This window comes from Pleuronectes platessa, chromosome 12 (genome assembly GCF_947347685.1).
Source record: "Pleuronectes platessa chromosome 12, fPlePla1.1, whole genome shotgun sequence".
Classification (NCBI taxonomy): Eukaryota; Metazoa; Chordata; class Actinopteri; order Pleuronectiformes; family Pleuronectidae; genus Pleuronectes; species Pleuronectes platessa.
In genome coordinates this window covers 17879285-17903708 of record NC_070637.1, presented here as the reverse complement: position 1 = coordinate 17903708, position 24424 = coordinate 17879285, and the positions used below count along the sequence as shown (strand labels likewise).

General features: G+C 40.6%; 1 protein-coding gene across 2 annotated transcripts in view; it reads left to right on the top strand.

Moving 5' to 3' along the window:
* Positions 1-24424, top strand: part of LOC128453617 (cGMP-dependent protein kinase 1) — an 82226-nt gene that overhangs the window by 14801 nt on the left and 43001 nt on the right. For both annotated transcript variants that reach the window (XM_053436613.1, XM_053436612.1), the window contains exon 3: positions 13775-13888. In XM_053436613.1, the coding sequence (XP_053292588.1) occupies positions 13775-13888 (114 nt within the window). The remainder of the gene's footprint in view (positions 1-13774; positions 13889-24424) is intronic.

Here is a 24424-nt window from a genome sequence, read left to right as displayed (position 1 = left end):
AGCTGGAGATGGAAAAAATAAAAAAGGAAAAATAAACCAGTGTCAGAACATGAACTCCTAGAGTTGACAGTCTAACAATCCTTGGTCTATATTGAACACTGGTCACCCGTACTTAAAAAGGTGAAACGATTTTAATCTCTCCCAGTGACAAAAGGCTGTGAGGAGAGGATTGTACCAGAGGTGACTCGTCATGCTAGGTCAGAACTGAACGAGCGTAACACTGACATGATGAATAGGTTCCTCTCGACTGCAACAGAAAAAGAGAAACGAAAAGATACAAATCTCTGAGAGAAATAATTGTTGAGGGGCTTTGTGAATTCCTCTCTGACAGTGATAGAGGGAAGAACAGCGGTGTAATTAGAAATGGGGCTTTGATTCAACAGTGGTCATATGGCAACTACCATGAAATGTTTGGTTAATTATTTCCAATTTTCAATCCTTTGGGTAGACTTAACATATCTATTTTCAATTGAAAGTCATCCAACTCTTTCTATGCCAACCTCTGTTCCTGTCCCGTTTGTTTCTCTCTGGTTCCCTTCCATGCAGTTCTCACCCTCGTTTTGCATTAAATAAGGGATTTAAAAAACGCATTTGTCCTAGGGGTGATGGCTATGTGCCAAGAGACGTGGAGGCTCATCGCAATCTGTCAATCTACGCCGACAGGTTGTCTGACTATCAGGTCGTTTGTATATAATTTTCCTAGCAAATGACACGTTCACAGCACAGACAGTGGTGTCATTTCTCATTGAGACTCCGCAGGCTAATAATTAACATCATGCCGTGGGGCTGAGGCTGTTTGCCATGTATCATATAGCCACATGTACAACGCTAACAATAATAGGAATATTAATAATAATGATGGCAAATTGCATCATTGCTCTCACTTCAAAAGTTTTTTTGTTTAAAGATGAGAGCATTATGAATAATTTATTCTTTCCCCCCATTGAGAGACAACACTGATATAACAAAGAATCAGAGCCAGTCTTCTTAAACAGCCTTGGAGTAGTTTTGCTTTTGTTGTCAATGCACCTGATAATTAGAGATCAGACAAAACACAAGCTGTAGACAGAATGGATCCTGGCATTGGCTGGCTCCTATGATGAGGCCACCTGCTTGGACATCCCTGCTGTTTGTTGCGTTTTGGTCCCATCCACTGGGCTGGAGCTGCCACCGGGTCTCTTTAAAATACTAATTGCGACTGGGACAAAAGCTTTTGCATTTCCATGGAGATGAGATGAGGTTTTTTGATTGGCTGTGTCATCCATGAAAAAACCCGTACAGGTGGTTAATGATGATAATAGCAATCACATCTAATTACTATCAAGTATTTCACTGACAGGAAAACCACCTACAATTTCCTTCATAGTCATCATTCAACATAATCTAATCAAACTGTGTTTAATAATAAAAAAAGATAGCTCTGGTTCTAACTGTCCTTGAGAAACATTTTGCATGAGGAGACGATATTAGGAGTAATCTTATAAAAGGTGCAACAGAACCAAATCCTTTGCTCTGAGAAAAGACATTCGATGATTAGTTTGGAAGATTTAAACACACTGAATACTGGGCTTGTGAAGAGCACATAAATGGTTTGGTCTGACTTGCAATAAAACGTGAGCACGGCACCTGGCAGCTGGGCATTTAGTAAAGGAGACATTGCAAGCCATTTTAGTTTTTTGTCCCCTAATGCGTTACACAAGGTTTTGTAAGAATGTGAAAGGTTTGCAAAGTTAAAAAGCCAAAAGTCTGGGTCAAAGAAGCTTCTCTCTCCCATGGAACACACCCTGAAGCTCCTGAAACGCATATTAAGTAGCAGGACCAAAACCAAGTAAAGTTAGCACGGAGGCAGACACACCCTCCAAGGGCTGGAAGAGGTTGACCAATGTAAAAGAGTAGGCCAGCTGGCCAATCAGAGCAGACTGGGCTGTATTGGGTGAAGGGCCTTAAAGAGACAGGAGCAGGATTTATGTTTGGATACAAATCATGCAATGGTTTAATTGAATGTTTTGGTGTTGTTAACGTTAAGGTAAAATGTACAGTGCTTCTATGTCTGCACCTACTTAAAGTTTGGTTTAAAAAAAAAAGTTTAACTGATCTAGTTACTTCTGGTGAACAAACGTTACAGTGGTAACAGGATGTAAAGTCTCTCATGATCAAGCTTTCCTTTCCAAAGTCTGCATTTTTTATATTCACTTAAGCTTAAGTTTCATTGCCTCTTTCACCCTGAATGAAATGAAAACTACATTCAATGAAAAGAGAGAAAAACATAATCAGGAGGATGCAGGATTCTGAATGTCATTTTTAAATGAGATCTATCCGTCTGCCCATTTTATTAGTTTAACTAGGTGTACAGGTTAGACATAAAGAGGAGTGAGCAAAGTAAGCTGAGAACGGTAATACGTTTTCCGACATGACCTTTGAAATAACTCCACAGTTTCAGTTTTACACATTAACAACGCAGCAGGAGATTCTCTGCTCAGACATGTCACAACAGCAACAAATCCTCCAGAGATAAATATGGACCATTTGTGTGTTTGGCACCAATTTTTCTTTCGGATATAATTGTATTCTAGAAATGTCATTGAAACCCCCACTTGCTCGGTGTGAGTCCTCGGGAGGATTTCCTGCTGTGTGCTCACATCGACTCCTTCTGAGTTTCTCTGGACTTTACACTAGGAGGCCAGGTGGAGAAAGTCTGCAGAAACGCCGGTGGTGCTCACTCGGACATTTGCGTTTACACATGGAGCCCTTGCAAAGAAACTCCGGAGGAGTTCAGTTCATGTCTGAAAGCAACTTATGAGTCAGCGCCAAATCCCAAGTGCTCCCAGCACATTGACAGTTTCTTTGACAGGTTACGATTGATGCACTATGGACCATTTTACTCAGGTGGAGGTGTTAAGGGGATTTGAGAATACACCCAGGATTTCACATTTTCTCAACACAAATTGGATAGAGTCTCAATTATTCTATTTGGCCGATTGTTAAGCCAAGTGAATAAAATATTCCGACAGATTTCTGCAAGAAGACCTAAAGTTTAATTGAAGCTTAAATGGCATCTCTTAATGCCTGAATAAGACAAAAACAAACAATCTCCTGCTTTGTGGCTTATGCCGAACCATTCCTGTCATGTTCATTTTCCTCTATCATTTTTCTTTTCCCTGCTGCTTTTGCCGAGATATTCCCCTGAATAATAATGAATAACAATGTTTACCCACATTGTACCCTAACCCTTTCTCTCTGTAAGGAGAATACTTGATTGTGACTCCTAATGATGTGACACTCAACACTACACTTGGTAGACATGAGTGTGCGTCTAAGCATCGAGCACTGATCCGTGTACACGTATATATCTATTCACATATAAACAGCGCTCGGTAATGAGAGGAGCTGATGTTTCATGGCATATTTTATCCTGTGATAATCTCCATTAGCACTTCACCAACTCTCTGTCACCTCTTACTCCATCTTTCTGAGGGAGAAACATAAAATTTTTTGTTTGATTTTCAGGTCTTACTTGGGGAACATGGTGGGTATAAGGGCCATTTTGAAGGAAAAAAAAGAGTAATGCTGTAGTACAACAAGAAAAGAGTCAAAGAATAGTCGTAATTTGATGGGTAGAAAATCATCAAGAAGAGCCTGTACCCATTGGAGTTGCCAATCTCAATGTTACTTGTGAAACTACACACCACTTTGAATAGCGCACAAATGTAACAACTGATTGCCTCACAGCCGACCACTATCAAACATTTGCTCCTCTACAAAAGAGACTATTTCCTTTAAGTCTGAGTAGTTCTTTTTCAGAGTAGACATATTCTCGCGGAAAGTCTTGCAGAAATATTCTTTTAATTATAGGGTACCAATGTGTCCGCCATAGTAAAACAGGTATAAATTCCTCCTTTATCTTAAATGAACAACAGCCAGCAGCTACTTCATGTCACGTTTAAATACCTCAACCTGAAAGCAGACTAGCAGCTGATTGAGCAGAGAGCTGGCCACTCTCTTCTACGACATCTAAGAGACTAAATTAAATGAGTATGTATGTCTGAGCTTGTGACAGATGTTACAGTTTTGAGGACACATTCTCTCACAGTGTATGTACGGGAGTCTTCAGAGAGATGCTCTCTGTTCTCAATGGCCAATGAGGCAGAGTAAAGGAAGATGGGCTGCTCTGCCATCTTGAGCAGAGATTAGAGCGGTAATCAATAGGGGCACCTGAGTGTGACTCACTGTCATAGGTGTGAAAGGACATGCTATGTAAAGCAATTTTGAGGCACCATCTTGCATTACTACCGCTTCTGTTACTACTCCCCCTGCCTAGTTAAGACTAACTGCTGCAGCCATTGCTGTTAATAATCTATACAGCTAATCTTCGTAATTATTGTGATGTATTTGCATGTTAAAAAGGTTATATGAAAATAGAGAATGCATTGGGTTACAGACATGCGAGTGCACAAGCCCATTGCACTGCATTGTTGCCTGGCAACTTAACCAATGCAGACCTACTATTGTTGCTGCTGTTGCTGTCAAAGTAGCATCTCGGGAAAAGGCTCAGCAAAGTAAAATGTTCAGAGTCAGATTTTGATTGCCCCTGAAGAAAACAGTATGTGCCCAACATTCGCTAGAGCAACTGCAGCTTATTATATCCTGACAGCAGTGTACAGCAGCCAATTGTAGCTTACTAATGACACATAACCCACCTCTGAGGAGCACAGTCTCCTTGTCTGCTGAAAAGGCATCTGGGAGAACAAAATTTCAAATACTTGGGATGAGAAATTGAATTTCCGAACAACTCTGTGTGTTTGTGCACTCAACTATGTAAAATGTAATGTGTCTGTAGGACTATGACGACAAAAAGACTGTCTCCTATATAGCTGGCCCTCGACATAGCTATCGGCTTAATCATAACTCTAATGAGACTCTCCAGGGAGGGTTTATTAAAGCATCCTTGGTGGAAAAGGTGAAGGGTCTATGGCTGACATGACAACTCTTCCTAGTTATCTCACATACACAACAGGAGCAGGAATCTGTCAGGATCAGGTGGTAGCCTGATCCTGTCTGTCCACTTACATGTGGTCACCACCGAACCCTTCCCCTCTATAATGAAATAGAAGGAAGTACGGAGATTGACAAAAGTTGTACATTAAACAACTAAATAAAATACTTGTAACGACTTTCTTCTGTGCTGAAATGTCACAAAGAGAATCTATAATAATTTACTATGAAAATCTATATAATGACTTTGTTGGTGTGACATTCAGGTATTGGAAATTAAATGTCGTGAAAGAGACTGTATAAAAAGGTTTTGACATCCTGGTATTTGCGATTTGATTTCTAATTTAAACCTGAATAAATGCAAAGCCTGTCTAGGTTGGTGCAACACGAGGAAGGGATTTTTTGTTTTGTCATAAAAAGCTAAATGAAAAAGGGGAAAATTCAAGCCAAGAAAGAAATAGCAGGAAATCGTCTTCTGAGCACTACTAGCAGTTGAGTTGAGCTATTGATTTTTAAGAAGGGGTAAACATTCGCCTGCATACGCTAACATACAATAGCCGGATGATCTGAAATACCTCCATCAAGAGGAATACATCTTTAGCGAATGTGCCATTTATGTGCAAATGGTGTGTATGCGTGTGTTGCAGCCTAATAATCTCAGCTACGCTGAGCAGTGGGTGAAAATACTCTCTCTCTGCCATGTGTCTTATCTCATTTGCCCTGGCTGCCTCAGAGTTGTGCCCTTTGTCATGTTCTCTCACTTCCATTCCCTCGCTTTAACATACAAGTGTGCGCTGGTTCAAGTTATCGATTCAAAAAGCACAAATACGAGACTGGAGCTGTGCATATTTCCCCTTTATCACTCCTCACGTTACACCGACTTTGACCCCAATCTTGTCACCAAGATCTTTCCTCGCTTGCCCATCACTTTTTTCACCCTACTGTCTTATTCCCCTTTGTAACTCTTCACCAATCTGTCCATCTCACCTCAATTCAATGTACTTTCCCTCTTTCCTGCCTTTCTTGCCTTTCACTGTCTTTACCCACTCGACAATTAGTAAGAAGACCTTTGTTTTTTTATCCCACTGAACCGGAGACTAAAAATTGATCTTCATTTTCACTCCACAGAGGCCGTTGAATACACCTGTGAGCAAGAATTAATGAGTAATTTGTGAATGATCCCGGAGCCTTTATCCCCTTTGTTGCTTATCCCGCTTTTGAGAGTTCCTCCTCTGGAAAGCAGTGTGTATGTGTGTGTGTGTGTGTGTGTGTGTGTGTGTGTGTGTGTGTGTGTGTGTGTGCGTGTGTGTGTGTGTGTGTGTGACACATACGAGTAGTGGTGAAGGACTAAAGAAAGGCAGAATTATAGAAAAAAAGCAGACATGCATCATGAGCTGTATATTATGCAAATATATTTCCTTTCTTTGCATTGGCATAGTTCTATATACACTCACACACACACACACATAGATAAATTATATATTTAGAGAGAGAGCATTATCTAAAAGGGTTTTTAGAGAAAAGGATGATAAATATTTCTTATTTATCATCATTGAGAAAAATGGCTTCACGTACAGGGAAATGTGTCTGTTGACCTACCACCTGGGTCCAGTTTGAATCACCTCAATAACCTGAGGTGCCCCCTATGTTAGGTATTTCACCCTAGAGCCACAGGCAGCTTTTGAATGGATTGTAATGACATTTTATACGGACATTTGTGTCCTCAGAATGAATTTTAGAAATTTAAGGGATCTCTTGACATTTCAATTTTGTGCCGTCATTGAGTCAGAAATGTAATTTTGTCTAGCATATTCCCTGCAAAACTAATGACATCCTTATCTGCCTGAGCTGTGCATTGTTTTTAGGGCAAATTATGAGTATGTGTACTCTCATGCATGTAAATACTTTGTGTGTTTGTGTAATTACTTGTCTGGGACACTGGCAAGAAAATGAATGCAAATGTTCCTGTAATTGTCAGGTCTCATGTCTGTGACGATTCCGTGGCTACTGAAACCAGGGTATGCTGTGGAAATGAGACAGACTTGTTCAAGTACATAAGACATAATATTACTCTGTATTCTGAAGCTGAAGCTGTCTAATCAAGTCTGCTGTGCATAAAACAACAGCTACAGTATGTACACATGGCATGGACTCTAACTGCTAATTACGACGCAGTGATTTGGTCTGTGAATACGAAATGATAATTTTCACTGGCCCCTGCTCAGGCAGCATAAATCAGCTTGTCAACATAAGAGCCGTAATCGGAGTTTGATGATGACGAGGAGACCAGTAGAGATGGAAAAATAAAGTTTTAATGAAAACAGAGATAGGCGAGTGGCTCGAAACAAGCGGATCCAACTGACGTGCTTCACCTCACATGTCCTTTTACAGCCACTGAATGAAAGTAGCCTTTACCGTGTGGCTGAAAGGTTCTAAAAGAAGACATGTGGTACTATGGTAGATTCTTGATGAATCCCTGTCTCCGAGGTAGAATGATGTAAAAGGGATGAAACCATCTGCCCTTTATATCCTGCTCACAACAGAGCACACTGTTTAGTGTCTTAAGGTCTCACAAACCACTTGCAAAAAACTGCGGTGTAATTTTCCACTGTGCCGGTGGCAGGAAGCCCTGCATAATGGTGTCTCAGTGTGAAGAGAAAAAAGATGTGAAGTGCTCTCTTCTCATTCGAGATTATGTTCAGCAGCTCTACCAATGGCATCAGGTGCTATTTCTCGTCTTCTAGCGTTTCCCTCCCCCGCTGTCCCCCTGCTTCTCTTCTCCTCTTTTCATGTCTACCTTCTAACATTTCACTCCCCACTTCTCCCCACACTTTTATTTATTTTTCTTGTATTGTTCTTGCCATAAAAATGCCATATGTTTAAGAAGCCTGCCATCAGCTAGTTTGCAATCTGATCTAACCAGCAGTGGTGCATATACAAAACTGTCAGGAAAAAGGAAAAGGAATGGTGGCAGCAGTGTTTCTAGACAAGAAGGTGAAGTGAGTGCAGCCGCAACAGCTGAGAGTTGTGTTATCGTCAGTCAACAGATTTTTGAATAATTCCCATGCAGTTGGAGAAAGTTGAGAGAAGAATTACCTCGCATGGCCAAGACGACCAATGGGATTTGTCTTCTGTATCAGGGCTGATTACTTGCACGCTTGAATGTTGAAATATTTCGGTGCAACTTCAATCAGCATTAGTTGATTTCAGCTACTCGGTATGAAGTGCAATCTCCCCCCTTCACCTTCAGCTGGTACGACTCCTGAAGCTGCAGAAGGCTGCACAGCCTCCTCCACAAGTTTGTTGACGGAGAGATGACAACAGTCAACAAGCCTACTTTTTGGAACGATGCAGACATGCTGCACTGCGGGCTGGGCTAGAGGACTCGCATTGTTTTCATGTTTGAAGAGGCAATACAGAGTAACTTGTGCAATAGCTGAAAGTACTTTCAGCAGATCCAGAGATTGCTGCGGCCGCCTGTGTACACATCACTGTTCGCTGCAGCAAAAATAAGAGAAGGTGAATGGTCATTTGCTTCAGGCTACATTCTTACTATTTAGTTTTCTTTTGAAAAAGGTGTTTTCAAACTGAAAGTCTCTGTCCACATGTGTTTTGGCTCAGTATCAGTTTTAATCCCTGTCGATACTAACATGCCTGAAATCGTATATCACATGAACAGTCACATACATTGGGCATGCGTTTGCCGGCGTACAAAATGGGAAGCAGCAATAGCGAAAAGTAAAGTGCTGAATTTTGATGCACAACAGCTGTTAGCAAAGACAACAGGGTTGGCAACACTTGTCATTAATTATCCGTCTTGTGTTCTACACTCGTAGCCAAGGCTAATGCCAGTCATTTTCTTCGGGGGGGGGGGCATGTGATAGGAGCCTGAGAAATCAGCAAAGGCTACGTTGTACACTGAAGAAAACAGTGCACAAGCTGATACTCGTGGTATTTCAGTTTCCTGTACTATGAGCAGTACACAACTATGTCAATTGATACTTTGTTACCTATGATGTACTGCAGTGTAAGCTACAACTTGCTTTATGTACATTATGATGGGATTAAGTAAGGGTTGGGATCAGCTGTTTGGTAAAGGTTGTTCGCATGATTGGATGTAGCTGTTAGCTGTGGCGGCAGAGACGCACCCTGCTGCTGCACATTCGTTCGGAGCTCTAACATTGCCAGGTGGCTGTTGCAGCAGTAACCACCCACTGTCTGAAGATGAATTAAAATTGTATTCCACGACAAACACAACAAATCTATCAATCAAACTCCACTGCCGTCACACACTGTCGTTATCCTGGGCGTCCTCCTGCTGTGGGTATTCTTTCAACCAGCCGTTAATACAAATAGAGATTCCCCTCAACAGCGCCACAGTCCCAGGGTGAACTTGACACAAGTCTCTCTCATACTGAGCCACCCAGCGAGATTAAAAACACAACTGTGTGCGTCAGTCTCTGCTTCTCTGCCTTGGTTTGTGTTTGTTCTTTCTGCTGGCTTCAGATCACATCCTTATTTTCTTAAACTCTGGGGTGTATTTTTTTGAAGGAGACACGTACAATGTACGACATGTGCTTGAACGTGACCACAGAACATGACTGAACATGGGCACAGTTTTGTGATTCAGGGAGAGTTTTTTTAAATTTAGATTAATTTAATAAAGTCTACAATAATTAGCCTCAAGCATAAGAGTTTTGACTGGTTGCCCTCCAAATTTATTTCCACGGAGTGTGAAGTAAGGTCCTGCATTCATCTTGAAAAGTATTAGTTTTATTTTTCATTCTGCACACCGTGTTGATTCGTGTCTCATTTTTCATAACTGTGCTGCTATGAATATTTTTCTTCTTGGAGAAGTGTTTAGAATTTTTTCGAGACTCACATTGGGTTCTTTTCAGAAACAAGGTGACAACACCGCTCAGAGCAGATGTATTATCAAAGGCTACCATTTCAAGCTTTTCTTCTGTCAAACTTATGAATGAGCTGCAATTTGAGATATTGTATCTTTCAAACTCCATCTTCACAAAAAATAATAATAAAGAGCAGATGTTTTTTTCCTTTCTTTTAAGCCTGGAATTTTCTCAACCCATTCCAGTCCCTGTTGAATTGATCCCACGCTCGACCAAAAGAGCTTTCAGTGTCAGTCATGTTTTCCCTCATGGCTTTTCCTCCATTAAATCATATAAATTGTCACACAGAACGTGACTGTTTTTCCCGCAGTCGTATCATTGCTGACCTGAAGTCTGGCTGAACTATCAACTTGAGCTTATAACACCTTTTGCTGTAATGGCCCCATTCTTTGACCAGTGGGAGCAGGATGAAACATTGTTCTGCTTGATCTAGCATCAGTGCTCCTCTACAGCTCTAATGGATAAGAACAGCATTGGGTAATCTGACCCCATAGCGGTGGCGAAAGAACAAGCGCCGTCATGATGGGATAGTTGTTTGATCCTCTACGGGACTGAAACTCCCCCACATCCTGTTTCTTGTCTCCACTTTGTGCTGCTCAGAAAAAAAAATATCAATGGGATAGAGGAGGAAGAATTAAACAGTATCCTCTGCCTCACCCCCTAGAAGCTCTATTTATTATTTTTAGACGCAGTCTATTGACCGCGGTGTGACTCCTCGCTGAAGTTAACAGATGTCCAAGTGATAGAGCACCTCTTGTCTCATGCTGTCTGTGAATGCACAGAAAGACTTGCTGCAAAATTGATTTATCCAAAATCTCTTTCTGGTTTTTTCGTAGCTATCCCCTTTCTTCTGAGAGAAAAGTTGATAATTTTGTCTGATATGCTTATGGATCAAACAGGACACGTTAAATCACTCCTGTTAGAGGTTTAGTGAGGAGCACACTCGTGTTACCTTTAGTCTGTGAAGTCGACGGCACCAGCGTGAAATAAAGTCAGCCCAGAATCACATCTGATCTTGAGCCAGAGGGAAGTCTGCTCCGAGGTCTGTCCTGATGCCCTGCTATGTGGAGCGCACTACTGTGTGCATTCAAATGATCAGCCATTAAACACAGCTACACCCCCTGGGGTGGAAGAACACACGCTGTAATCCATTGACACTAATAGCAGTACACATTATAAATATGATATTTTGGGCATTTTTAATTTCTCTGCTCTTCCTCTTATCACATATTTTAATTTGCCCAGAGACAACACGACATGCTACTGTTGTTAAATGTCTCAGTGAGATGTAAATGTGCTGCACTTGGATATCAGATGGACTGCACAATGAGAGAACGTATATTTGCCTGTGGTCTAGCTATATGAAAGAGGCTCGAACAGCACTCGCATATGAGAGGTGAATTTACAAGTGAAATTGGAGCTATTGTAATAAAGCAAATGAAAAACAGGCCTTATTAGACACAAAAACGGAAATGAGCTGGAGCATGTGTTGGTGTGTGTGTGGATCCATGGTTGGAAACCTCTAAAAAAATGTTTCTCTAGCAAAAAAAGGAAGTTTGTGGAATTCCAATAATGTCTTTATTAATTTCCTTGTAATTTCCCCATAGCCTTTAGTCAATGAGTTGTCCCAAGACAAGCACTATGTGCTGCTATCCCAGGAAATTATTAACACTGTCCATAGTCAGCGAAGCTTTTTGCGACCTGTTGAGTGGTTGTCTTTGTCCCTGCATGAACCCATCTTCCAGACAGTGCTGTTATTAAATCACAGGCTGCCCTTCATTGCACTTAATGAAGTTTTCTGTCCTGCATCCTTTTAAACAGGATAGAAATGATCCCTTAAGACATGGACATATAGTTATTTATATCTATACATCACTGCATTGATGTTCTTCGTTTGCACTCCACTGCAGAGGTTATTCCTTTATTCTGTCGATTGATCAAAGCCCCAACAACCAAAGATTTTTCTTTTGTTTTTACAATTTTCACTTTTGAAAAAAAAAAGATGCCGTAAGGAAATCATCTTCTAAACTATTCATCTGTTCCCTCTCTGACATCGAGCTTTATTAGATCGTTGTAAGGGCTCAGGAGGTTTGAGAGGTGATGAGTCACATCATCTCACCCCTCACAGTTCACTGATTAGTCTGGCGCATATTTGTTGGCATCAATCGATTCTAAATGGCTGCTATCCAACTTCAAAACTTGTTGTAAATTGAGCTAAATAATAACAGTCTTTTTAGACTTTGCGTGGTAGTCACTTTGACATTACAAAATATAGTCAGTTCATGAAACGTTTCACTGTTTGTTGCCATTGAAAAGGATGCTCAGTGCATCCTGGGAATAAGACCTGACGTTAACATCTATTTCATGTTTATATAAACGACTTATGTTAATTGAAAGAAGCAGAAATGAGGAGAAGTATGAGAAACTGCAAACAACAATGTTTGCAATTAAACTTATGAAGATGCTGCCATAATCAAGATAAGCATTGCATAATTTTTTTACTTTAAATGAACATTTTAATATCTCAAAGGAATATCATCTGAGAAACATTGATTTATCTTGAATTATTTGATCACATAGTTAGCTTTATATAAAGCATCGAACCCATTACTTCATTTGAAAGAAGCATCTCAAAGAGAAATTAAACTGATTTATTGGGCTTAAGTTTTTCAAGCAATCTAAGAAACTTCTTATGAATACTAAAGCTTATGATAATGAAAGAGGCACAAGCACAGCATCTTCAAAAAGCCAAATGCCATTTTTAGAGGCGAGACATTTGATTTTGTTTTCTCTTGAAGGGGATGAGAGCAGCATTACAGGACGGCTCTGACATGAAAAAAAAGACTAAACAGGAGTTGTGAAAAGAGCCGGGAAGTAGACGATTAAATGGTGGCACACATAAAGAGGAGGATTGTTCTCTGTGTAAAGCTCCCTGCTAGGTGTTAATGGATAATGTGCTGTTTACCAATGTTCAGAGGAAAATATATATATATGTGGAGAAAACAATTAGTCTTTTAATGTAGCGAGTTCTTTTTGTCAAAGGGGTTCCTGGCACTCTCTAACAAGATAACGTGTGTCAAACAGTTTCCTCTGAGGAAGACTCTTATCGTCATGCCATATTTCATCACTTGTTTGGAGCCGACTTGAACAATTTTTTGGGGGTTTTACCCTCTGTGAATCAGAGTTATGCTACTACTGGAATGCCGAGTTTCCAGGAAAGCAGACCTCTTTGATGAGGCTTGTCTAAACACAGAGGCATCAGGGATACGGATGGGGGGGTTCAATGTATTTTTTGGCAAAATCCATTGTTATTGCATAATATTACATGAATGAGGTATAAATTATTCTTTAATTGTTGGTCTACATATAACAGATGGTATTTAATGCTTTTTCAAGACAGAATTATGTTTATGTTTGGGGGGAAATCTGGATGTGTGAGTCCATAGATACATTCTTTAAAATGCCACATGTTCCACATACAGTATGTCGATTTCACAGCCCTCACCTTAAGGCATTCCATACTGCATCGGAGAGATATGGAGTGTTAAGCTTTAAGTAGAACTGCCTCATGTTGGTACTGCTTATATCCTTTGGTATGAGGCAAGTGACCCTTGAAAAATCCACATTGCAAATTAATCTTTTTTTTTCTAGCCCAGTGAGTCTAAAGCGGTCCGGCTGGGTACCCCCAAAAATGAAGCAGAAGCCCTCAGACACCTATCATCCACTCCATTTCATCACTGAAACTTTGCGTGCTGCTCATTTTCAATAAAGCAAAAAGTCTTGCACACTTGAGTTATCGTGCAAGGAAATAAATGGGCAATTTGAATAGCATTACGACTAATAGCCTAACTCTGTTTTTGTCCATGTTTCAGATGGAAAGGTGGAGGTGACGAAGGAGAGCATGAAGCTCTGCACCATGGGGCCAGGGAAGGTGTTTGGAGAGCTGGCTATTCTCTACAACTGCACTCGGACCGCCACTGTCAAGAGTGAGTCTCCACAGACACCTGGAAAAAAGATCCAAAGTGCTGTGTTGAATGTACACATGTTCCCCCAGGTGATAGATAATATCACCTGTTCAACCACTCACATAGAAATCTCTCCCCTTGATAAAGAGGATTAGGGGTCTGTCTGCCTCCAAGTTATCAGTCCTACATTTACACACCAGAAAAGCATTGTCACTCTGTCATTATGGAACACGGTCCATCATCGGTCCACATTTTTACAACACTACATCTAATTGGCTTGCGAGACCCCCGTTGAGCTGAATGTCAAGGTTTACTGCCTCTGCTCTGTCACGTGTCAAAGCTCCAGAAATGAAGGATGCACAGTGGTTGAGTAGGTGGACTATCTCAGACTGGCAATCTGAGTAGTCAGCCCTGCAGAGTTAGGAGACGAGACTGAGAAAGGACAGGACAGATGGCTGGCCACGCACACATTCAACGGTTTGTGTGTTATAGGAGTGTGTCAGAATGAAATATGTGTGTTTGTTTGAGGCAGGGACTGGGAAATAGCTTAAAAATGTGTTTTGGGGTGGAATATTAAACAGACAAATTGTGAGATGAGATAAGGTCTGGTGGCTGAGAGTGAACACGTAAATGCAGTCAAAATTAAAAACACATGAATGTAGGTCAGTTTATAAGTGAGTGCTCCAGCTGGCACATACAGTAAGAACCTGTCATAATACAGTATGATCCCTATTGACCCTTTTTCTCTGTGGTGAAAATCTATGTTTGACCCGGGACATGAACTAATGCATGAAGGGCAGCGGGTCAGCTGGACCTGCAGTTGAGGCTGAGGTGTTGTGAGTGGAGGAAATAGGGTTGACAGTGGTGGCATCAGTTGTGCACCCCCTTTGATGACCCCTTTCATGTCTCGTGATGCCCTACCACTGACCAGCCAACCTGAAGGAACTCCCAGCTCCTGTTGCTATAGCAACAAGTACCCACAGAGAGATGAGCCAACTCTTTTCGCTCTTCCCCTTTTCCAATGGCGACAGAGTGTCTGTCTTTTTTCTTTTGTATATTCTTTTGCCTGCCACTTGCCCACCGGCCTGCTACTTTCCGCCAGTCTTTATGTACGTCAGCGCTTTGCTTAGCTGGTGAGCTGGCTCTGCTCAATAAAAACTCTGCATGGAACAAATGATGTAATTGTCTGCATAGGCAGGAGTATGTTTACAGCCTCACAGGGTCACTGGCACTGTCTCCTGTCTCTGTTTTAATGTACGTCCCACACAACAATGAGCCACGAAAAGTTATTGCCACATTGGTTCTAATGGGAATCATGCAACAATGTCGAGTGTGCAAAGGTTCAGCTTTCGATCGATCAATTTAATTAGTTCTGTGTGTAGAACCCTGTAGGAAGGAGTCTCATCAGTGTAATTTCAATTTACATTGCATAGTGTCCTAAGTTATATGCATGAGTAATTACATCTGGGAAGAATACAGATTAGGAACCAGCTAATGCGGAGTCAGTAGCTCATACAGTATCCCTCTCTGTCCTGTGACTGCAAAGCCAACTCACAACATAATGACATTAGTGCTAAGTGTGATAATGAAGAGATTATTAAAGTCTGTCACCTATTTAGAAATCTCACAGAAACAATTACAAGCCATTATGTAAAATGACTCATTAGAAGAAATTGTGTGCAGTTATGATTTGAACCAATCAAGAACAACTCAAGGCTTTCCAGTTATTCTTTTGGTTTAAGAGCTGTGGTGCAATCTGTATGCTGGGACTTGGGCATGACAATTTAAAATAGGATTTTCAGTCAGCATGAACAAATATATTTCATAGTTAATTAGTGCTGAGGAAAAGTAGTGAATTGTCGAAGTTAAGCATATTTAACAATAAACTGTAATGTGTTAATCACATCGGCTTTAAAATGGTGACAACCATTGCCAAAGTACAGTAGAGTTTTAGGTTTTTTATTGGGTATTTTCTGTCATTCAGACATCAATTGGTTTGTACCCATGTCAGAACATCATGACCTGTACAACCAATACACTCAGACCTATTGTCTACTGTAATAGAGTATCTCAAAGGCACAAGCTGTTTGTCACATTGAAAGGAAAACCATCAATGCCGAAAAAAAAGAAAAATAACTTAAAAAATTTGGAAATAAATGATCAGTATCAGATATATAGTTTAATTGTTTCAAATATCACAAAAAAATATGTGGAGGTATTGCAAGGATTAAACAAGATTGCAAGCTCTACGCAACAATACATGGCCTAGCTGAATTTTTATTAACTGTTGCATTTGGATGTTTGCAAAATCCTATAGGGACCGACAAGGATATGTTTTCCATCAATCCCCCTCCTTTTGATGCTTTAGGTGATGCATGTGGGAGCTCTTGCTTCCACTCTCCCAACAGTAAAGGATCCTTTTAAAGTAAGTTTGACCTAACTTGCGCTTTTCAAGTAGCACTTACTCCCAGGCTGTATAGTGCTCCCACAAGCTCCGCCAATCAATATGTTATATTTAGTTTCAGGATACGGACACTTAAGTGTAGAGGTATGGTCTCAGCTGGGGCTTGGCTCTGCCAATCTTGACAAATGTGATGGATTTTTACATTCAAGCCTAAGAAAAAAATGTTGCCCGAGACTGTGTTTACAAAAAAGTCCACTTGCCCTCTGATCCATATCACATAATTTTCACATGAAAACATTCCGTGAAGCTGCCTGCTGAAGAGAAGAGAGTAAGGAAAGGGGTGGAGTGAGAGACAAAAGTGATAATAACAGGACAACAGTGACAGAAATATGATGGAGTGACCTTAGGGGACAAGTGAGACAAAATTGGAATTTGTTGTCTGCAGACAGAAAAGGGAGACGGACAGTGGCCTCCTATCAAAATATTCTTTTATGCCATTAAAACATCAGTTTCATGAGGACTTGGTGCTGAAAGCATCAGAGGATGCAATTCAGCACTGGCATAAACCAGTGCAGCAGTATTTGTATACGTCAAATTGATTGACACGTGCTGAGCATCACTGCACCACATGACAACAGCTGGAAACCAGTCATTCAAAAAAAGTAATGCTATAGCACATAAGCTATGGAATCCAAGCATCTAGTTGATTAGCTCAACAATAGATATAAATAACAATTACTTTCATGATCAATTAAAGGTTTAGTGTGTAAGATTTATGGGTGAAAGGGATTTATACGTAGAAATTGAAGATTCAATTAATCCTAGTGATGTTTGCGCTAATGTGATTCATCTTAATTTGACGAATTTTTTGACAGCTGAAGGCTACCACAGGTTTTCTTTCATGTTTGGAAGGGGAGGGTGAGAATGACACTAAATCTGTAATTAAATAAAAACAAAAAATTGACAAAAAATTGACTTTGGAGAAGCTGTAATGAGGCATTAATTGAGCATTTAATGATTATCAAAGTAGTTGCTAATTAATTCTAATTCAAAAGATTCCAAATAGCTGTGCTTTGTTGTAAAAGAAAGTTAAACACTAGTGTCCATCAAACTGGTTCCATGGTTTTATTGAAACTGACTCATCAGCCGCTCTGACCTTACCTGCTGTAAAAATTTATGCTGTTAGAAGTGGTCTAATAGTCCACCTGACAAAGAAAATATGACTTTGATTAAAGAAAATCACTATATATATTACCTTTTTTGGCTTTTCACTTTAATTCATTGTCTCTCTGAAAGATTTTTTTTCAAACTATTGTGTCCAGGGTCAGGAATTATAGAACTTATACAAATATAGACCTCTCTTTTATTCGCTAATTAAATTAATTTTTCAAAAATAAAATTGTATCTGTAACATATGGGATACCAGCACCAGCACGAACACAATTTACAAAATCGTAATGTTCATGCATTGCGGCTCTAAACAAGTACCGGGAATCTTAAATTGTTTTGGACCAATCATCTTTTAGTGGGTGAGGTCACTACTAACGTAATCAGTACAAGTGATTATCTGCTCCATCTTGATGATAGTGGTGGAAAAGGCTGTCTGAAACTCGGCTGTGCTCTCAGTCAGGATCATATCTTATGCAGATGAATGGGTTGGCATTTGCCCAGATAGTAATACTTCCTCAAATAATATTATTGTTATTAAGTTATTTTCAGATTTATCCGGCTGCACAGAACATTAAGAGGAACATCCAGGTGAGGATGGGGGCAGTGTGCATTTGAAAGGAAATCCTATTTAGTCATACACATGAAGTATAGCACTAGGTAATGGCCAGCAGCAACCACACACATTTCTTTTAACTCAGTCTCTCTTACACACAGATTTTTGGATAGTGCTCTCAGATTTGATAAGCATTTATTTTCATAATGATCTATGACCAACTTGGCCTATCTTCTTTTTTCAAACTGGGACGTTCTCCTCTTCACGCTCCCGTGCAATTTGAGATTTAGTTTTGGCTGTTTTAAGGAGCGAGTGTGTGCAGGTATTGAGAAAAACAAGCATGGCTCAGAAAATGGCAGCATTAAATTGACTGGAAACTAAGTGACCAGGGATTAAAAAACAAAGAGCTTTTGCCTGAAAAGTGAAAGAGGAGTTTCCTATCTTTTGGATGATCACCGTTACTGCTGGGCAGAGCTAAATGCTTTATCATTTTCCAACAGAAGGTCATTCCATAAGAGCACAACTGGACTCAGATTACATGGCATTATGATTTACACTATAACAACATGTGTGTGTTCAATGTGAAAATAAACATTAATACAAATTGATGCGCCGCAATAACCAATGCAATCATGACACCATCTGTAAAGCAGTTCGTTGATATTTTGCATGTGCCTGACCATACAGTGACCACTAGCTGCAATTCAACAGCATTGTAAGGAAATAGTGATCTGCAAATAAATAATAATATTTCAGCAAAAAACAAGACAAAACATTGCATTGCATTTAAATATTTGCTGTTATAATCACACTTAATGCTATAACTGTTTATATTGGGGATAACACACTTTTAGTCAAATATTGAACTGGAAAAGAGTGACCTATATTAAGGTTGATATGAACCAGTCAATGTCAAACGGTCCCCATTCAACATTTGTTAGCACATAGGTCTCTTAATTGCCACCCGAGACATATTAAATTACGGTTCCATTGGTTTCTCATGTGACAAAATCAGCAAACCAAATTTCATTAAGATCGTGACGGTGCGTACCAAATGGCTGATGACACAGAATGACCCCATTGACAAAACATGAAAACTAACTACCAAGTGAGCAGAATTAAATTATTATCTATAAAAGAATCAGGATTTAAGATGGAAACATCCAACATCTGCCATTCTAAGTAGTTATGGTAATAGTAGTTGTAGTAGTAGTGGCAGTGCAAAATCCGACCTGATGAAAGGTACTGAGGAAGAATAATTAATAGTCTATCTATTCAAAAGCCATTCTAAGAACACGTCATTATATGTGGTGTCGATGAAGGGGTATTTTTATTGATCTATCTACATCAGACTAAAGACATCAGGAGCTATGGATGTTCTGTAGTCTAGTCCAAATGTTTACACTCAATACTGTGCATCCACTATCCAGCTCAACAGGGAAATTTCCTTTCTCCCAATGATCCCCATTGTGAGACATTTCTCCAGCTGATACTGACTTTAGGTGCAAAGGAAAATAAAGTCTTAACTGTTGCGATGGAAGGTTTACATTTCCATGCACGCCACGACTGAATCTGTACTTTAAGAGTAGGGGTTCTACTTCCATTAGGGTGCATGCTGGGTACTTGCAAGATGCATCACCGACTCATGAATATGGATCTTTAAACACCCGACTGGGGGAGTTGAAGACATGTTTACTTCGCCTTGTAGCTATTGTTTTTTTTCCACGACATGGGAGGGAATTCAGTCCTACCAGGTTAACACACTGAATGCTCTGAAAAGCCCCTCTAAACCCGTATGGACAGCACAGACATTCATGCTTTGTACTTCTGACACACACACACACACACTGCAGCCTGCGTTCTGACAGGTGCTGTTTTAGAGAAACTGTCTTTCACTTCAGCATGCTCCATAGATGAAACATGACAGCTCACAGAGGGCTGATGTTGAGCAATGCTAGGGCATCGGTATTCATGCGCGCACACACGCACACACACACACACACACACACACACACACACAAATTACTAAAAACAGCACTTCATGTCAAAATTAAGCCACAGGAGGAGCAGCAGCATTGTTCCGCAGACTTCGGAGAATGGCCCTTGTAACCAAGCGAGAGCTCAGCTTTATAAAAACGCTTCCTTCCGCCGGGAGTCAGCAAACATTTGTCTTTCTAATCAGACAGAGAGGAAAACGTGCATGCCATTTTGTGTAATTCTGTTAGTGTGAGTGTGTAGTGCGCTACATCTGCCTAGTCTCAGGAATCGCCCTGTCAACGGTGAGTAAATCTTGTTTTGGCAGAAAGAGATAAGTTACAGGTTCAGCTCCTTGGAGGAGGAGGCACCATTTTAAACATTATGACTAGTGTGGAAGAGAACGTAGGCTTTTGGATTTGTGTTTAAATAATAAAACATGTTGCTTATCAGACCGTCAGTGTGCTCCTCTAACATAATTATCCCCCTGAATGTTATTCTTGTTTCTCTGACTTATCTACTTTATTTGTGCCGCTCAAAGAAATCCAAACCACCCAAAATACCTGCTTGCTTTTCAAATTTTTCCCGTCTGACTAAAAAGAAAATGAACTGTGAGTTCACCTCCAGCTCTTGATGGACCCAGCAGTGTGACTCCATGACATCAATACTTTATTCTCTGCCCATTCTCACGCTTGTGTACGACTCTTATCGTTTGTCTATATTTCTCCCAGCAAAGACATCATTTTATGTTTTTATGGATTCGCTGTGATAAACATGAAGTTAATGCTGTCCGTAAGTCCACCATAACAAGAGTCATTACTTAAGCTGCTTTCAGACAAGCACTGAACTCCGCAGGTCCTCCGTATCTTCTCCGGAGGAGGTGCATGTGTGAATGCAAATGTCTGAGTGATACACTCAAGGGATCCCCGCTGGATTCACAGAAAGCTGAGTAAAACAAAACAAATATCTCCTTTTGAAAAAGACGTGCCACACGTAGAAGACACAGACAAAGATGTCAAGTGAGTTTGTGGTGACAAGAATTGAAAACGTTGTTGGGGTGAAGTAAACATGATCACGCGATCTACGCAGCACAGTAATTATGTCACTTCCTGTCTCTGTCTGCTGCACCCGGCTCCTGCTCTTCTCGCATTCCTCTGTGCAGAGAACCTCCCGCTGTGTTGTGCATGTATGAAAGGCGAACCGTGGATAAAGTTAGTAGCCAATTCTCCGGATTTTCCTCGGAGGTTATGTCTGAAAGTGGATTTGGTGCGTTTTTGAAAGCCGCTCTGAACTCGGCTGCAACTTCAATTTTTCCATGCTAATGTAGGCAATATGTATAAGTGATTGAGTAATTCGCAACCATTAACAGCAACACGAGCCACATGAGCCACATTTCGTAGGAAGCAAAGAGCTGAATACTGGTGATATAATGCAAGCTTAAGCATTAGTCTGCAGTAACCCCTCAACAGCAGTTAGCGCCTCCACTGTTCCTGTTCCCAAAGAACATTCATAAGCTGGATATAAGTGCTACTCCGCTCTCTTTAGTCTGCCAAACAGTTTTTTTTAAATAGTTTCAGGCATTAATGCAGCCACATATGGAGCTGCTCCATGTGGCTGTACTTTCTGCTTTCTGGTGGACTGCCTCATTCAAAATATGTGTATCTTGCAGCTAAAAGATAAAACAGGAAGAGAACAGCGATTCTCACTGCAACCATATTATCACTGGTTTGTGCCCAACACAGTCACAGCAAGAAGGTTCTGGGTTCGAACTCCTGCTTGACCTGTGCCTGCATGGGCTTTCTCCAGGAACTCCATCTTCCCCCAACAGCACAAAAAGCATGAAGGTTAAATTTAATTGATGGTTCTTAATTACCCCGTAGGTGTGTACCCTGCCTCTCAGCCATGTCAGCTGGGACTGCCCCCCCTCAAAGGATGAGCAGTATAGATAATGGATGGATGGATCTCAAGTAGTCCTCCTATTTAGAGACTTCATGATTAAAGTCTAGTCACAGATATAAGCCTAAAGAATGAGAGTTCCTTTAAGCCTTGTATCGTTATCCATAATTGTGTTTTTTTATCTCATTCAATTTTTTGTTACTTTATAGTATAATTTGTATTTTTCTTGTTTTCCATTGAATTTTCCAATAAATAATGTTGACAAGGTGGAAAAATGTGAGAGATTTATTTAAATTCGTTACTCATATTGTCTGTATACTCCAATAGGACTATGTACTGCAGCTGTAATATATAACTACATGTATAGAATAAAGTGAAAAGGAACGTGGTACTAACAGGCTGTCTTAATGTGGCTGAGGGATTTGTGTTTGAGAAGTGAGAGAAGACACATCTGCTGAAGGAGAAAAACACTAAACCATTGAGTGAAAGGACAGATGATTTGTCAGACTGTCTATCGTATTATTATCTTGGAGATTTAAAACCAGCGCAGCTCTTAAAAGGAAACAATAATTTTGATTCCTATCCAGGTTGGTGGTGTGGACATGAGCACCATCATTAGGCAGGGCTGTGCGGCGGAGAGGTGGAGATAAGAGCACTTAGAATCAGAGAAGGTAGTGAGTGCACCCTTTTAAAAAGGAAAACAAAGGCACCATGTAATGCAGTGCTGTTCTGTTGTGGATATTCAAGATTATCAGAGGAGCAACCAGGAGGAGTGAAATGAAAAGCTGATGAGGCAGAGACACAAATGCGTCAAATGAAAAATCCTGAAAGTGCAAAATGTGGGAATTGGTAAATGGACTGTCATGTTAATGAAGCTAAGCCACATTTGAATGGTGACAAGAAATTACACTTTGCACAAATTTGCAAAAGGAAATCAGTGAAATATCAGAAAGTTGCTCTTAAAGGTGAGAAGACAATAAAACATTGTTCTTGCCCATAGCTGACAAATGCAGTGCCTGTGGATTGTTGTAACTAAGCTCCAGCCAATAACGATTTCTGTCGCCGGAGAAAAGAGGGATTACTGTGAGATTTGTGATCAGGCCAACAGAGAGTCAAAATAACTAACAATTGTTGAGAAAAACGCCAGGCTCACAAATTGGCCTCTCAATTGCTGTGTCCATAATGATGTGTAGACATTTTGTTGATTAATGCAAAGGCAATGTTAACTTCCTTTCAACACCTTGTGCTGGCGTGTGTTGCGGAGGCCCTGGAGAACTCCCGCCTGGTATAAAAGGATTTATTCGGATACTGAGGAACATGCAGACACAGGGAGGCAGAAAGAAGAAGATAGAATTGCTATGGTAGACAGAATTCCAGAGGGACCGAGTCGGGGGAAAATCTTCTCTGTTTCCACTGCTGCCATGGTAACACTGTTGCCAGTGTGCACCGAGACATGTGGCAGTGAATTGGTGATGGTTGTGGGGTAGCCTGCTACTGGGTTTCCCTGTGGCAGGATAGTCGCTCACTTACTTGAAGTCAAGTTTGCTGTGTTGGTCACTGCTCATGTATGCTTGAGTGATGTCTGTGAATGTGAATTTGTTAATGGTTGTCCCTGTGTGTGTGTGTGTGTGTGTGTGTGTGTGTGTGTGCGTGCGTTTCTGTAGTTGAGAAAAAGCTGATTTGGGGTCAGTGGTTAAGATTAAGGTAAATTGTGGTTATTGTAGGGGTTATGGTAAATCTCAAGGAAATAATGTCAGAAATGACCTATAACAATGTGTGTGTATGTGTGTGTGTGTGTACTGTGGGCCCCTGCTGCTATTGTTTTCCTGAGTCTCAGTTGGAGCACAGGTGTGAGTCTAGAGAGAGAGGCTCTTCTTGGGCTCTAGGCGACTTGAAAGGTTAACACACAACCTCAGACAGCAGCTATATACAGTCAGTCAGTAAGAAAACAGCCCTGCAGGTGAAGCTTTTAATCTATTACTTTTTACTAGACTTTTCTCATTGTTATGCTAATAGCCTCTTGTAACAGCGACAGGGACAAGCTAATAGCATAGACACGACTTCAGCTCAAGGAGAATTTTGGATAACTGGGGGCATCGCTGCACAGAAGGATTATTTTGGTAGCTTTAGCAGTTTTGCATTATTAAAAAGGTAAATTTGCATCGCTTGCCGTTTTTGAGGCAATTTTGAGACTCATTTGCTTTACAAAAGAGCAATTTGCTTGTAGCACATCATGAGTATCAGTTGGGGAACATCGAGGCTCAGGAAACAGTGAAGCAAATCAGGTTTTCCTGTAATCTTGAACCTCATTAACACACGCTCAGTTCATTCATTTTAGGCAGAATGAATAACAATCTGATCTTCAATTTTTTTCCAGGGATAGATTGATATTATGTAGCTCAAAACTTTTGCAGCCTTTCTGTCCAAGTGCAGCTATGTCTGTAAGCAAACCATTACCTCTCCGCTGGAAGATATATTTACATTGAATTGCACTTGCTATCAGAAGGAGCACTGACCTGTCGTAAGCACTGAGCAGCTTTACCAGATCCCTGAATGGTCC